At 54.0% G+C, this 16,290-nt stretch overlaps 1 protein-coding gene across 1 annotated transcript in view; it reads left to right on the forward strand.

Annotated features, from left to right (window-relative positions):
• Positions 1–7,969, forward strand: part of PDE6D (phosphodiesterase 6D) — a 34,615-nt gene extending 26,646 nt beyond the window's left edge. The window contains exons 2-5 of the mRNA XM_088525483.1: positions 548–636; positions 4,267–4,392; positions 5,206–5,311; positions 7,351–7,969. Of these exons, the coding sequence (XP_088381609.1) occupies positions 548–636; positions 4,267–4,392; positions 5,206–5,311; positions 7,351–7,432 (403 nt within the window). The 3' untranslated portion in view covers positions 7,433–7,969. The remainder of the gene's footprint in view (positions 1–547; positions 637–4,266; positions 4,393–5,205; positions 5,312–7,350) is intronic.
• Positions 7,970–16,290: the final 8,321 nt, after the last annotated feature.

Genomic DNA, 16,290 nt, shown 5'->3' on the forward strand with positions numbered 1-16,290 from the left:
ACAGGGAGAAGGGAGTTTCACCTGAGTGCTCTGCAGAGTCCCAGCGAGGGGAGTTACCAGGTCAACAACCACAGAACAACCATTGATCTTACTTTTTTTTGTAAATTAGGAAAGTTCAATCTGGTATTACCCCTTTTCTCACGTCATATAGGAAGTACCTCTTTTTTTCCTTTTCCTCTCGGGAAGGGGGAATGGAGAACAGTGTTTGTGTAGAAGTATCTGTTGCTGTTAGTAAGTTCTTGCCTGACCGCAGCATGATGGCATTGCCTTTATCCTTTAGAAGCAGTGGGAAATGAGAAATGAGGTTAGCAAGCTTCAGTCTAAAGGGGAAACTGAATCTGTGAGTATACAACTCTTGCCGCATTCATCCTGGTCAAGGACTGGTTTGTTCATTTATTTTCTAGGAATAAAAGCATCTCGGTCTCCTGAGAATTGGAAGATTGCTGTAACTCTGCTGGAGTGGCCTATTTCAGGGCTTAGCAAAGAATTGTAAGCTCGGTACTTAGGGATGCGGATGGCTTGTTTTCCTTAACTGCTTCCCAATCAGAAATTGGATGAACCTCCGAGATGCAGAAACAGGGAAAATCCTCTGGCAAGGAACAGAAGATCTGTCTGTACCCGGAGTGGAGCACGAAGGTACCGTGTGGCCGTGCTGGGGGCTGGGTGGAGCGGCCCGCGGTGAAGGACAAACTGCCCGGCGTGCCCTGGGGAACACGCGGGAGGCCCGTTCCCCTCCTACGTCTGCCCACGCTGCCCTTCCTGTTGGTGACCAAACACTGCGCTAGGCAATGTCCCCTGCCACCAGCTCCGCTCTGGCTCGGTGGAGTGCGACCTCACTGAATTAACCGTGAAGGCTTTTCTGGTAGTTGAGTATCACATAGCACACAGCCAATCTCCAGCACCTGGAGTGAACTTGATCATTTAATTACGTTGGTGACATTGATGTATTTTTGGTCAAACATCAAGGCCTGAGTTCTGCCTTGCAGTACCAGGTCATACATCTTCTGTAAGCTGGAAAATCTGCTGTGTCTGAAGGAGGCAAATGGCTTATAAAGATCCTTGTGTTCCCAGAGAACATACAGGGATCTGCGGCAGAACACTGTGAGCCCAGGAGTCTTCCAGCAAGGTACCTGGCTTCAGAGCTAGTGTAAGGCACAGGCAAAATCAGCTGCGTTCTGAAAAGAGTTAATTATTGGGCCCAATAAGTTGTTTCAGCTCAAGAGTGACCTGATGCTGGAAATGGAGGGTGCAGGTCAGAGGGGGAGGAAGGCAGAGCTGTGTCTGGGCGATGCTGCAGAGCATTTTCCGAGCTTTGTCTCCTTCGGCCTGGCTAATCCGCGCTCCCCGTCTCGCACCGGTGCTGCCCAACAGGAAACAGCTCTGTCCCTGTGCCTTAACAGGTGTTACTGTGCCCACTGGTGCCTGCATTTAAGGAAGACATTCCAGCACTTTCAAATAAGACTGTACTAGAGGCATTGAAACACGACTTCCAAAGGAAATGAGGTAATTAATGAGTGTGATACCTCATTTCTTAAACTGTGGGCTAGTTGCTTTACTATCCTGAAATCAGTGTATAATTCTGGGCATCAGTGTCCCAAGCAGCTAAAAAGAGAACTCGGAGGAATGAGGAATCAGGCCTGAATCAAGAAATAATCCCATTCTTCCCAGATCTTGTGTTATAAAAGCTCCTTGGAGGCAGATATAGTCTCTGAATGCTCTTCACTCTGTCTCAACAGACAGTTACACGGCCTTGGTTTGACACGAACTACAGGAAGGTGTTTTGGGACAGAGGGAATGGTTGGAGCTGTGTCTCATGAGTGTTCGTTTTGCCCTGTTTCCCACCTGCCATCGTTCTCACTCTAGGAAATCGTATAACCTCCCCGTGTCTCAGGTTTTGCTCCATATAAAACAGGAACCCTCACCTCCATCAAAGGAGCCTGGGGAATTAATTATAACATACTTTGGCATGAGATTAATGCCACTGTACAAAGAACTTACCTGGTGTGCCGGCCTGGTCATCCATCTTCAAGATGTGTGTCTGCAAACTGCAAGAGATGCAGAGAAGAGCTATTAGGAAGGGCCACTGAGAAGATTAAGGGGAGGATGGTCTTCCCTGGGAGAGAGAAGGAAAGACATTCATGTACAGCATAGCACAATAAGAAGACTGAGATGGATGGATTATTCTGAATAAATAGGCAGGGAAAGGGGAGAGGTTTCCAAAAAGGAGAATAATCTGATCATGAATTCAAAGGAGGGGTGAGGAAATGAGATTCTGCAGCAGAGCCAGCGAAGGCAGACAGGGCAGCAGGGTCAGGACGGGCACCGCGGCGTCCCAAGGACCTTGCAGAGGGCCAGGTCTGTGCTCTGCTCTGGCAAAGTACAGCTGGGACACAGCAAACAGCAAGCACCAAGTGACAGGAGAGTGAATGAAATATTCTCCACTTAAGCAAGATTTCTATTTGATATAAGCACCAGTTTCTTTACAAAAATGAATTCTCAAATTTCAAATCATGATATTCTACAAATATCTAAACTTACTGTTACCACTTACACTAAATAAAAAGAGTATTCCCATGGTATTGGATTGCAGATGAAGGTTGAAAGCCAGGACACTGGAAGTTGTTACAAATCACTGCCTAAGCACCTGAAACTCAAATTTACTGTGAGCCCAGGCAGCTTTTTGATAGCAGGACATATCCAGTTTTTCCAATTCAGTAACAGTGCGTTCAAAACTGGCAGGCAGTCTGGGAAATGCAATACAGTAAAGTTTGCTTTTTTCCAATACACAAAACTAGAATTGGGCTGCTGAGATCCCACACTTGCAGCTGGATCTGGCTTGTTTCTAGTCAGCACAGTGAGCTCTCATTCACGAAACACAAATAGTCCTTCCATTGAATAAGAAAACAGATAGTTTTAAACACAACATGTGTTAGGATAAACGGGCTTTTTTCTTTCTTGACCCAAATGTTTAAGGTAGATTTGTTTAACTATCTAAAAACATAATGATATTGAAATTTTAATTAAATTTTGTTTTCTAGCCAAGTGCAGTTTGGCCCCAAACCAGTCGTTTGGTAAATAATAAATGTTCCATTCATCACTTTCTAATCTAATCCGAATTCCTACCTGAGTGAATGTGTGCTAGTTATATACATGCTTAAATCAATTGCAGGTATAGTGTATGCCCCGATTAACAATAAACAGTACTATGTGTAGGATAAAGTCTATGTCCGAACCAGTGAGAATCAGACTTTACCCTCTTGTATCTTTTTGAAGCAAAAGAGGTAAAAAAGTAAAGTGAAGTTGAAATAATAATTCATGGCTTAAATAACTGTTAAAATCTCTCAGATCAGGGCTTTAAAGACTTCATGATCCTACTTGTATTAAAAATAACCTTTTATTTTGCAGTTTCACAGTATTAGCATAAGCTTTCTCAGTAGTCTGTCTTGGGGGTGAAAGAAATGTGATTACTAAATTGTGGAATAGTTTTAACAAGTCCTTGTACACTTAGCTACAAAGGGGAAGTTTATTCATAGCAGGCTACAGTCTGTACGTGTGAGGGCAGTAAAGGATGCTGCCGGGTAGAATTCTGTACAGAAAGAAAGACTAAAAACAATTAGAGAACTTTGGTACTTAAATATCTTATCTTATTTGATTTGATTTGATTTGATTTGATTTGATTTGATTTTTACTCTCTTCAACTCTATAGCCCGGTATCAACTGTATTGCCTATTCAGGGCTGGATGTTGGGGAACAGACACTTTCCAGGATGACTCCTGGGGAATATATGAGATGATCAGAACTGCTGCTGCTCTGAGGAATACCCATTTGTGGTTTCATTGGGATGTGCAGTCTAGAATGGAAGCGGAATTGATAAGAGTTTCCACAGTGGATCTACACAGCAGGCTCTGGGCTGCGCTGACCCTCAGCACACTTCCTGGTGTAGAAATCTAAGTCACATCCTTTGACTTGAGGGATTGTGGGTTTTAGTAAGAAAATGGCTATGAACCAGGAGTTTGAAAGCCCAGTGTTGTACTCCTGGTTCTGTCACAAGTTTCATTCCTGGCTTTGGACAAGGTACTTAATGTGTTTGCACCTCAGTTTTCACCAGCGTAAAGAGAAGCAGAGGGACTCCTTTGGGCCTGTGTTTCTCCTGCCATGCTCTTGGACTGGCACCAATCCTTATTTCAAAGTATAGTATAAAAGCCCATGAAGCAGCAATGTTGGCTTTACTGTGCCTAAAATAATGGTTGTTTATCTGTTTGACAGCTCGAGTTCCTAAAAAAATCCTGAAATGCAAAGCAGTGTCTCGGGAGTTAAACTTCTCTTCAGCAGAACAAATGGAAAAATTCCGACTGGAACAGAAAGTTTATTTCAAAGGGCAGTGTCTAGAAGGTATGTGTGTGCTGTGCGTGCAGGCCCGCAGCGCAGGGAATGCCCCGGGACGCGGGGATTGCGGGGACTAGGATGAGTTAAACGTGGTCATTTTAATTTTTCAGAGTAGCACTGAAGCGCTCGTCAGGACTAATGGGCCACAGTATTAGGCAAAGCATTTCATAAGTGTATTAACACTTAGTTATGTAAGGAAAAATCTGGGTAATCATGCTGCAGGGCATACAGCCACCACAGGCTGCCTGGGGCTAGGAGAGAGGCTATTTTAGAGGCGCCCGTTACGGGGATTCGTGCGTCTTCCTCGGGCACCTCGTGCTCATCCAGCCCGCGGGAGATGCCCGGGCGCTGCTCTCCTCTCCTTGTGCCACCGAGTGGCTCATTCCACTGAGATACATTGGCTCCAGAGCCACATATCTGAGCCCCTCCACTGCACTCTTAATTACAGGGAGGGGAGGAAATAAAACATGGAGCTTCTTGTATTTTGGGCAACCGGTTGTACACTTAGTCTAAGCTAGATCTGGGGGATGTCTACAAGAGGGGGAATGTGATTTCCCTGTCTCAGATTAAGCGTGGTGAGGTTTCTGCTCAGTGCTAAGGAGGTTGCATGACTACTGCATTTTAGAAAGGGAGCATCTGCTTTAGGAAGAAGGCAGGGTTCAGTACAGTTTAAGCTGTACCAAATAATTCAAATGTAAAATATCGGCAGCCCAGCAGGGCAGTTCAGGGAGTTCTCCTGCCTGTCACGTGAAAAGCAAAAGGCCCATTTGCAGATTTCCCCCCTTTCATGTGCCTCTGGATGTTCTTTTTACTTTGCAGAATGGTTCTTTGAATTCGGTTTTGTGATTCCTAACTCCACAAACACTTGGCAGTCCTTGATAGAGGCAGCACCTGAATCACAGATGATGCCAGCTAACGTTTTAACGTGAGTGTCTTGGGGCTAGAGAATCTGAGAGCAGGCAAAGAAAACGCAGTGCATGACACTTCCTTGCGGGCCACGGTGGGAATGAGGAGAGGGAGCTGCTACCAACACTGATTCAAGCCCACTAGTGCCAGCTCTTGAGAGATGAAAGGGGCTAAGGCAGCCTTATTACCTTCCTTCCCATAGGTGCGATTTGCATTCATACAGCAGTAGAAAATTGGAGAAACTGGAACCGATCCTTTGTCAGAGCTGGGTTTTTTTTTTTTGAAAAGTGATCTGTGAAAGGATTTAAATATGTTTTGCAGCCAGTGCCCTTCACATCCAGGCAAAAAAAAAAAAAAAAAAAAACAGTATTTGGGCCAATTTCAAATCCAGCTACTGATAAGTGAATCTTGTTGAAGGTGGGTGTTATTCAGGTGATGTGTCCCTCACTGAAGTTGCTCCAGTGTTTGTTTCATCACTGTACCCTTTTGCCATGTTTGTATCTTTTACACTGAGGTATAAGATAAGCGTTTAGTTGTATGGTATTGTATGTGGGGATTAAAAAAAAAACCCTAACAACTAGAAAAGAGGTTATTTTACAGTCATCTGTAACGGGACTCACACACCTTCCTCTGATACATCCAGCCCGGGCTGCGGTCGCACAAGGGCTTTGGGAAGGTGACCTGTCTGCAGCCCTTCGATGAGCAGTGCCTGGCGGGCGCTGCCCAGGGAGAGCTGCCACACACGAGCGTGGCAGGAGGAAGGGGAAAAGCTCCTTGCTGGAGGCTCCGGGAATCCGCGTTCACAAAAAGCCACCTCCCCGCTGTGGCTGCTGTGGTGCTGGATGGGTGCTGGCAGGCACACGAGGAGCACGGTGCCAGCAGAGGCAGAAGGGAACAGGCCTCCTCCTGCCAACACAAAGCAGTTAGAGAGCAGCCAGCCCCACTGCAAGGTCGCTGTGTCCTCTGGAAGACCTCCCTCTCCAGCCCCCATGGCTGGAGAAAAGCCAGGCCCAGAGAAGGCTCCGGGAAGGGAATTATCCCTGATTTCTATGCACAGCACGTGCCAAGGAAATGGCAGACTCAGAAGGGCGCGTTGGCGTTGGAGTAGTGCACCGGGCAGAACCTCGGAGATGCTCCATGCACCCATGGCTCCTGGAGCTGGCGGCTTTTTGTTGGCACAGGCAGCGCCGAATTTAGGAATCAGAATAAAGAAAGACAACGACATCTGACAAGCTGTCCTTCAGCATCTCAAGGAAGTCAAACAGTTTTCTGGACTGGGCTCTCTGAAGGTGACAAGTGACCATGAGGCTTTTCCAGTTTCCCACTCTTTCCCTGATGTCTGTACATTTCTGCTAGGCAGCCCATATCTCTGATTCTTGGAGGTCTCCTAAAATATTGTTTGAGAGCTATTCAGTAAAATCACCAGCCCAAAGAAACCCAAAGCATTTCTGTAGCCCAGAGATACCGGCTTTCAGCTGCTGAGCCTTGTAGAGTCGCTCACCTTCTGATACTCCCGAGGACCTCATGTTTGTCTGCGTGTTTCCTCAACAGCAGGAGAAGATGGAGATGTGGCATTTGGTGCTAAACAAGGTGCTCTGCAGAGAGGGTTCCCAGAACGACTGGGAACATCAAATAAGAACATTCCCTGACAGCTGAGTTTAAGCATATCCAGTCTGTAGCAAAAACCTCACACTCTTCCAGGCTCAGTGTTACAAACATCTAGAGCCACAGCAGAGCTGCCAGTTTGATTTCCAAAAACCAAGTTATTTAGACAAGTTCAGATCATACTTCAGAAGTGTAATGTTTGTGACAGCTCTTTGCCTGGTACAGAGCCTAGAGAAGGGGCAGAACTGCTCCGTGCAGGAATTCAGCGGAGTGATCCTTCAGAGCCAGGGGCCTGGGATGGGGATGTAGCACTCACTGCAAGCGCCTCCAAACTAAAACTAATCTTGTGGGGGTGTAAGATGCAAGCCCAGGCTGGTGAGAGCATTGAAATGAGCATCTTCTAATGTTTTTCGCATTCTTCTAATATCTTTTCTTTCTCTTTTCCTTCCACAGTGGTAATGTTATTATAGAAACCAAGTTCTATGATGATGACCTCCTCGTAAGCACTTCCAGAGTGAGACTTTTCTACGTTTGAGATGGGGCTTTTTGGGGCTGTTTTAGTTTTCCTCCATGCAGTTCTTGGTGCAGAACCCCCTGACTATCCAGTGGAAGACACTTCCTGTAGGCGGTGACCCTGGGGACCAGCTCAACGCGGGTTGTGACTTTGCCCATCCGTTATTTTGCTTTCTCCTCTGACAAGACCAGACCAAACCCTCAGAGACATGGCCATCTGCTCAGCGAAGGGTTGGGGAATAAAGACTGTCTCTGAAAACGGGCAAACAATGGTCATGCAGAACCAATACTGTAAATTATGTTAGTCTCATCCTTTGTACTTCTCTGGATCTCGGTATAACCTCCCATTTCCACTCACACCAACTCTCAGTGCGTTTTGGTTTTTTGGGAATTAAGTTAACCTTTTCATTTCTCATGGTTTAGTTTTTCATCCTTTCACTGGGTTTCTGTGTAACTGGTCCACACGTCCTCTTACCCTGAACTTGTAAAATAGACTGTGATATCACCTGATGTAATTAAAACCAATTTCTCAATTAAAACATTCCTACTGTCCAAAGAAGGCAAGAGATGTTAGTTCTTTTCTCCCTGTTACCAGAGTGCCCCACATCACACACAGCCTCGGCAGCGCCAGGCCACAGCCTCGCTTCTCCCCTCTGTCTTTGCTAAACTTCCTGACTTCTGTGACCATGGGCAAGGTTTGTCCTGGGCTTCACTTCTGTCCTTTAGTCCCTCAGGACAGTTTGTTCTGCTCGAACAGAACAAACTGCTGAGCTGGTTTCTTGGCCAGCGCTGAGCACTGTTCTGCTCTTCCTCGTTCCAGGAGACACGCAAAGCTCTGCAAAACCTGGGCTGTCCTGTCTGCCCGCACCGGTTGTGCCGAGCTGGCCTACACGAAACCTGTTGGGTGGACATTGCTGGTGCCCCATCCGCATGTGTGTGTGGCGCTAGTGACATGTGGAGGCAACTCTGCTGCCACAGAGGGGTTCCTCACACCTCGCAGCCGCACTACCCCGTTGGGCCATTTTGAATTAGCGTTAATAGATACCAACCTCGGGAACCGAGCACCTCTAGCTTCTGCTCTTAAATATCATGGGCAGCTTTATGATCACTTGACACCTTGCTCAGCCTGTCCTGTGGCTGGGCTTGAATGTCTCTGAGAAATCACAGGGAAATTAAATGCATCATTTTAGATCCTAGGCTCAGACATTTCTGACACGTAAAAAAGAAAGGATATAAAAGGTTTGCAAGCCAGGCATAAGTACCAGAGCCCCATTCACTTGCGGTCTAAGCTGTCTTATCCCACGGCAGCGTTTACACTACATAAACGCACAGCCGCATTTTGATATTTATAACTGCGACTGCAGCAGGGCACACGAGCACTTACCCTCAGCCACACGCATGGGAGCCGCATTTCCTTGTGACAAGCTGAGCTACAACCCCATGGCAGGGAGCACCTGAGCTTAATAACAGCGACACACGCACAGTTTGTAGCAGCAGCAGCTGAGCCTCGTCTGAGGGCTTTTTTTTTTTTTTTTTTTTTTTTTTGTGCAAACAAGCTCTGGATTCTTGCACCTAATTAACCTTGTTGGCACCGGAGGCGCTGCAGGGTGATGCCCTCCTCGGAGGGCGCCGCGGCCCAGCCCGCTGTCGGGCCAAGGTCTCCGCACGGACTCAGCGGCGGGAGCTCCGCTGGGCTCCCGCGACACCCAGCACAGCCGGGCACGGGGCTCAGGGCAGCGCCGTGACCTGGGCCAGAGGGACCTCCAGGAGGAGACCCACGTGCCCAAGGGACTTGCCTGGCCACTCTGCAGCCCCCAGTGACTCGAAGTCACCTCCCAACCCTTCGGGGCAGGGCCTGTGGCAGGAGGGGTGACCCCGCTGCTGCAGGTGCCGGGCTAGGGCGGCCCCGCTGCGCCGCGGGAGGCCAGCGCAGGCCCCGCGGCCTCCCCGCTGCCCCCAAGCGGGCAGCCCCGGTCGCCCCCGGCCGCGGGCCCCGCGGTGGCGCGGGGAGCGGCCGCCCCCCAGCGGCTCCCGCCGGGATGGCCGCAGCCCGCCCGGGCCCCCGCGCCCACACGAGCCCGCGGCCGCTCCCGAGCCTCGCGCAGGCCGCGCGGCCATTTCGGCTGCGGGGAGCCGGCCGGCGGCGGCGCGGGGACACCCGGCGGCGGCTGGAGCGGCCCGCGGGCCCAGCGCCCCTCCAGGACACGGGCTGGGTCGGTGCTGCCACGATCAGCCCCGTCAGCACCCAAGACACCAACTCACAGCCACGGGCCACGGGTTTCTCACTGCCTGCGGTCAGGGGCTTTGGTTTTGGGTCCATCCATGCACCCCATCTCTGCATTGTGCCCAGGCAAAGGAGCTGGCTCCTTGGCACCAGCGAGGGGTGACTCTCCAGCGTCACCCGCGGCAAACGCCCCGCTGGGAACACGCGTCCCGGTGCGGCTGGCGAGCTGCCCAATCTGCCCTGCCCAACAGCGGTGCAGCAGAGCCTCCCTAACGCAGCTAATTACCTGAATCGTGAAGGTTACCGGGAACAAAAGGCGAGCAAACAGCCCGGGGCCACGTTACGCTGCTGCTTCGCTACTCTTGCGGCCGCCGCCATGGGTGGGCAGCGGGCAGGAGGCCAGGCTGCAGTGCAGGTGCCCGCTCTGCCCCTGCTCCTTCAGCCCTGCTGCCTTTCCCGGCCCCGCGGCTGCAGCGAGGCCTGGCTGTCCCCGGCCCTTCGGGATGGCAGGAGTCCCGGAAGGATGTGGCAGGGCAGGCATCAGTTCTCCCGGCGCTGCCAAGCCAGGCACCAGCTGGCTTGGATGCCAGGACCCTGGGTGTCCCCATGGGCACCCACAGGCAGCAGCAGAGCCGGTGCAGAACCAGCCCCGGAGGCCCTGCTCTCACCCAGCTCCTGGGGATCGAGAGGCTTCGCCGGTCCCGCCTGAACCCACCTTGCACCTAACACGCGCTAGGTACATCCTGGGCAACAGATAGAACAACCACACACCCCACAGCGGGGCACAAAGCAGGGGAGAGATGCCCGAGGTCAGGGGCAAGGACACCGAGGGGCAGCAAGCAAAGGCACGGGGCTTTGGCACACAGGGACATGCACCCGTGGGAGCTCCCGCATTCCCTAGCCCCTCCATATCGTCCCAGCAGCACCAGCCTCCCCCCGGCCCCAGGCTCCCTTCCCACGCCGTGCTCGCTTCCACCTCTCCCCGTGACTCAGCCTGCAAACACAGCCCCCTCCGAGGGCTCCACGAGATGACTCAGGAGGGAGCAGGGCTGCTCCTGCCAAGCTCCCACGGCTCCTCTCCAGAGCACCCCAAGAGGGGCCCCAATCTGGGCCCAAACGGGGCCGCTCCGGCCTCCTCACGCTCCAGGACCAGGGGGCGCGGGTGCACGGGCACTGTGAGCCAGGAGGGGACGAGCTGGAGACGCGAGGGGCAAGGAAAGAGGCCACCCGGCGCGACAGTGCGGCAATGGGGCTGCCATTGCCCCAGGGTGCCAAGGGCACCAGCAGGATGGGGTCTCTCATACTGACCACAGCAAAACAGCACCGATAAAACACAGGGGGTGCAGGAAGGAGCCCCAGGAACAACATCCTGGCCAAGGCAAAATCCCTGCCAGCCAGTGCAGGACTGGCAGAGCGGATTTACCTGACCGGTCAGAAAAGCAGAGTGATTTCCAGGAGGAGGGAGGCAGAGCCAGGCTCGGGGTTCACGGGCGCTGCGGCCTCCGCACCCCGGGGACTGTGGCCGGCCTCAAACTGGGCCGCGGGAGGAGAGCTGTTCCACCACGGCGCAGCCTGGCAGGGCGCCCGGCTTCCCCGGCCAGCAGCACTAGATGGTGCTGCAATACAGCAAGATCCCCCGGCCTGCAGGACACGGAGGGGACGGGGCTCTCTGCAGGCGTCACCGCTGTGGGGACCACAAAGAGCCACCAGGCCGCCGCAAGGAGAGCTCACACGGGCCTTCTGCACCCCAGGTAGGTCCCCAACCTGCCCAGGATGGGACCGGCCACCAGCTGCTCCCCAGGGACTGGCCAGGATGCATGGGGGCTAGGGGCAGGCAGAGCTGCCAGGAGTATTTTTGGGCACAGAGCTGCATCCTTTGGGAATAGGGGTGCTCCCTGCTGCAGAGTTAAGCTCCCCCATGCTGGGGGGAAGGAGAAAGCAGGGCTCAGGGAGGCGACTTGGCCCAGGCTGAGAGCGAGGGACCAGCCTAGAGCATGTGCAAGAAACCAGCACCCCCGGCACGGGCTGCCCTGTCCCCTGGGACGCGGCGCTGCCAGCACAGCTCGCGCTGCAGGTTCACACTGGTGCTTCCAGGGACCCCGTCTCCCCAGGCTGACGCACAGCAGGTTCCAGCTCCCCAGAGACCACTGGCTACACGGCCAGGAGCAGCACCCGGCTGCAGAGGAGCCCTCAGAGACCAGGGAGCCCTGGCACCCACTGCAGGCAGAGGAACCCACAGCCCCCCACGGGGCTGGGGGGCAACAGAGCTGTCCGTGGGGCTGGAAAAACTGAGTGCAAAGGCTCATCCATGTGGATGTGCAGCCTGGGGTCACTGTTCCTGAGGATTCTCTAGGGGCTGATACAGCTAAGCTTTACATCCTCCAGCTGCAGCACTGAGTCTCTTTCCTCCCCAGTCTCCTGTTTCCACAAACTTTGCAGGACCTTATCTGTGTGACTTCGGCTCCCGCCCAGCACGGCCAGGGTGGGCGCAGCGGAGGCAGCAGACAGACTTGCACACACAAGCCTCATACATTTCTCAGCAAAGCGCCGCAAGAAGCTTTCCAGACCCCTGTCTGCACCGAAGCGCCGGGACTCGCTGCTTCTTTACAAGCCTCTTCCTGTGTCCCATGTAGCGGGGCCCTGCAGAGCAGACTCGGAGCCTCTTCCCCCATCCAGCCCCCCTCGCTGGCACCGAGGGGCTCTCCAGCCTGAGCAGCAGGAACCACAGCCCTCCAAGGTCTTGCAAAGCTAAGGAAACGTCCCTGCTTCCCCCTGCCCTCGGAACAGGGGCAGCCCAGCCAAGCACAACGAGGACAGCAGCCACCCGCACAGGGCCGGACACCGTCCAACATCCAAGCAAGAGGAAATACAGGCACAGGCTGCAAGACTGGTACTCAAGAGGGACAAAGTATTGAGATGGAGACCCCACAGAACACCAGCAGTGGGAACTGGCACCTAGCTGCGTTTCAGACCACAAAGACCTCATCTTGGCAAGGAACAGGACGGTGCCAAGGACGGTGACCAGAGCCACCCCAACCTGTGCAGAGCTTGCACAGCCTTTGGGAGACACAGGACAGGCCTCAAGGCACCCGGCAAGGAGATGGGACCCGTCTCGCCCACATCTGCTCTTCTGCTTGGGCTAGGCTTTCCTGCCTGCCCCAGACACTTCATCAGGCAAGTGCAAAGTGCAACCCATTAACTAGGTGCACCTTAGCCAAACCGTCCAGATTTCCTCAGCCCACTTGCACATCGCAGCAGTCTGCTCCCCCAGGGGCAGCTCACCCGCTGAGCTGGCTGTGAGGGAGCTAAACGAGCCCCTTTCTTTCCCTCTCTTATTTTTGCCAACAGCAACATCCCAGAAGTGTTTCTGCTTTTATGATCTTCAAGAGCGGTGCCTGGAAAGCTGTTTCACTTGTCAGACTCTACACAGGCACTGTTCATCCCAGCAGCACCAGCCCATGTCTAGTCTGAAGGCAAAGTCCTACGGGCAGGTTCTCTGCCAGCGCCTCAAGGTCCTTCTAGTCACATGGAGGTTGTCAAGACACAACAAGAACAGTTTAGCAATGTTTCAAAAACCACAGCTGGTGCAGGACAGGACACGTTTTAGCAGCTTGAGCCTCACTTACTACAGGCAGGAAGTCAGGATTTGTGATATCCAGCTCACTCAGGCCAAGTCCAGCTGCCCACAGGCTCAGTCCACAACACACACAGGCTCAGGAAGAGCCTGTCCAGGTGAGCTGGGGCCTCCAGCTAGTTACACTGCTACTGATTAATATCAAGACTTCATCAGGATTTCACCTTAGGCGGACCACATGGAGGTCATTCTCAGTTCACCCCTTGTTCAGCCACACATCGGACTACTGTGATGCTCCTGCTGAGGCCCAGCCACAGAGTGCTGGGGACAGACTCCGCTGGGTCACACAGAGTCACAGCAAGCCAAGAGAAGCTGTCACCCTTGTCCATCAGCAGACTACGCTCCCTATAACCTCATAGGGCATTCCCAACAGCTCTCCTGACCCCTGAGATTGGGGGCTAGCTGGGCAGTCTTCAGTAGTCAACAGCCAGAGTCCATCCCAGAACATCTCCAGCGGCCCTATGTTGACATCTGTGACACGTTTCATCAGAAGCCCAAAACAGAATCAGTTGGACACGGTACCAGTCAGGCCAAGGCGAGGGGCAGAGTCAGCATTAGTAACACTCTGCCCTGCAGGTTACAGGCAAATACCCTGCTCTTCAGAGATTGCAAGAAGCCTGTCACACCCTTCCCAGGAAGGGCATGAGGCCAGGCGCTCCTCATCTCCAGAGCTGGGGCAGCAGTCCAGCTGCACAACGCTCATCACCAGCCCCTGCGAGGGGCTTCGTGCAGCCCTGGAGAAGCACCCTGCCGAGCAGGGTTTCTTCTGAGCATCAGGCTCTGTGGTCATGAGCTTCAATGGTTTCTTCTGAGCATCAGGCTCCCCATGTGCTAGCAGGCAATTCCGGGTACCAGGCTGGCTCACACTTGAAGTCACTTCTGACACATCCTCAGTAGCCTCTTTGGCTGGCTCTTGCAAGCCTTCTCCAGGTGAGGGAGATCTCCAATTCACAGTTCCCAGCCCCAGACAGCAGCCAAGTACTTGCTCACAGATCCTGTCTGCACTTCGCATTTACACAGAAGGCATTTTGCAGCCCCAGGGCACCAGTTGATGCAAAGAGCCACCATCAAGCTCTGCTGCATGTGCAGCTCCTCTAGGGCCTTGATCACAGCAGCTCTTCTGGAGGGCAGTTATTCTTGCAGACACCTCAGCTACCACAGAAAAGATAAAGCAACTTAAACAGGTTCCTACACCCAAGAATTGGTTACATTTACTGAAGGCTTTGAGCTTCTTCGTGGACCTTCAACACGGATGTTGGCTAGGCAGCCCCAGAGGAGATGGGAAGCTCTGTACATCCATAGCGGAGGCAGGAGCTCCCTCCCAGCTCCCTGGCTGCAGATGGCACCCAGGAGCTTTGTGGGACATCAGCTGGGGTGAGATGAGCAGCCAAGAGCCCCTCTGCGAGGCAGCAGCTCCAGGCTGCCCAGCTCAGCACACACAGCCCCAGAGCAGCCCCAAGCCACAGCCTGAGCTCCCCTCACCCGGCCGGTCTTTTATACCCTCCAGCTGGGTGTGGCTGCCTCTGATTGGCCAGGGCTGCTGACAGATGGTGGAGCTGGATTGGCTGGGACCAGCCCCACTCCACCTGGGATTGGTGGGCTGCTGCAACAAAGGGCAACATGGGATTGGCTGGCAGCAAAGACAGATGGCAGCACCTGGTTGGTTGGTTGGGGAGCCAGGTGGTGCCTTCAGATTGGCTAGGGCCAGGTGCTGCTTGATTGCAATTGGTGGAGGGCAGCAGGCGGGAACAATGGGGGATTAGCAGGGGAAGGCCAAGTGGCAGCACAGGATTGGCTGGGAGGCTGTGCTGCTGTGTGAGGATTGGCTGGGGCCAGCAGTGCAGCGGTGGGGGGGAGGTTCTAGGGCAGGCCATGCACCGAGCTGCGCCCGTGCTCAGCGCCCCCCGTGGCCAGCCAGGCTCCCACAGAGGAGGCCCAGGGGCTGGCAGTGCCCCAGGGAACCTGGGAGTGGGGCAGGATGGGGATGCGGGCTCCTTCCCAATCCCGCCCCGGCCTCCTTGGGGAGCTTCCTTTGCCCTTAAATTGTCAATGGGGGGAGGGGGGCAGGAAGAGCCTCTGGTTTCAGCCCAACGCTGTCCCAAGATGGATCCTGCCCCGACCGCAGCTCCTAGCAGCACCCCAGGGTCCTCTGAGGCGGGGACAGGCTCTGGCTGCACAGTGTGAGGGGCAACAAGGCCACCTCTCCCCCCAGAGCTGCCCCTCCTGCCTCAGGACGAAGCCCGGTGCCAGGAGCCCCGTGCTGGCTGCACACGCACAGCCTGCCCTCACCGTCTGCAGCTGCGGAAACTTATTTATGAGAGATTTACCTTGCAAATTTGCAAGCAGCAGCTTTAACAACGCGCTGGGGGAGTCCATCGTCTTGCGGGGCACAGCAAGGCCGTGGGATGGCATCGAGGAGCTAAACCCCAGGGTGCAGGAGGCTGTGGGGAGGCCGGGCTCGCGCCGCCGCGGGCCTGGGCACAGCTGCTCTGCCTGCTCATGGAGCACAGCAAGAGCGAAGGGGCCACCGCATGGAGACAGTTGCCTGGGCACGGGAGAGCAGCCCCGCGCAGCGCCAGGGCTGGCGTCCCCTGGGCCGGGCTGTGTCTGCCTCTTCCTTCAGCAGCAACGGCCACCTGGGCCACGGCCCCGTCTCCAGGGCCTCATTCCTGCTGCGGAGCCGGGAAGCGCAGCGCGCGCCCGGCGGAGCCACGCACGTCCTGCTGCCTCCCTCAACCACCCGCATCTGTCCCACAGCGCTGAGACGGTGGCACTTGGCGGAGCTGCGGGCCGTGCCCTTCTTGTCACATCCTTCCGGGAACATCACAGCTCCCGCTTATCAAATCTACCGCTCGCCCGCAGCCCTGCTCGGCACCCTCGCGCCGCCCAGGTGACAAGCACGGTGTGCGAGGCCCAAGAAGCAGGGCTGTAAATCCGATAAGCTATCAGCTCGCACTACCGTTAAGTTGGATAATTAAGGACAAGGGCCCAGATCTGATTTGACACCGGTGTAAATACAGAA

This window comes from Tinamus guttatus, unplaced genomic scaffold (genome assembly GCF_059628265.1).
Source record: "Tinamus guttatus ecotype Peru unplaced genomic scaffold, ASM5962826v1 Tinamus_guttatus_pri_ptg000227l, whole genome shotgun sequence".
Classification (NCBI taxonomy): domain Eukaryota; kingdom Metazoa; phylum Chordata; class Aves; order Tinamiformes; family Tinamidae; genus Tinamus; species Tinamus guttatus.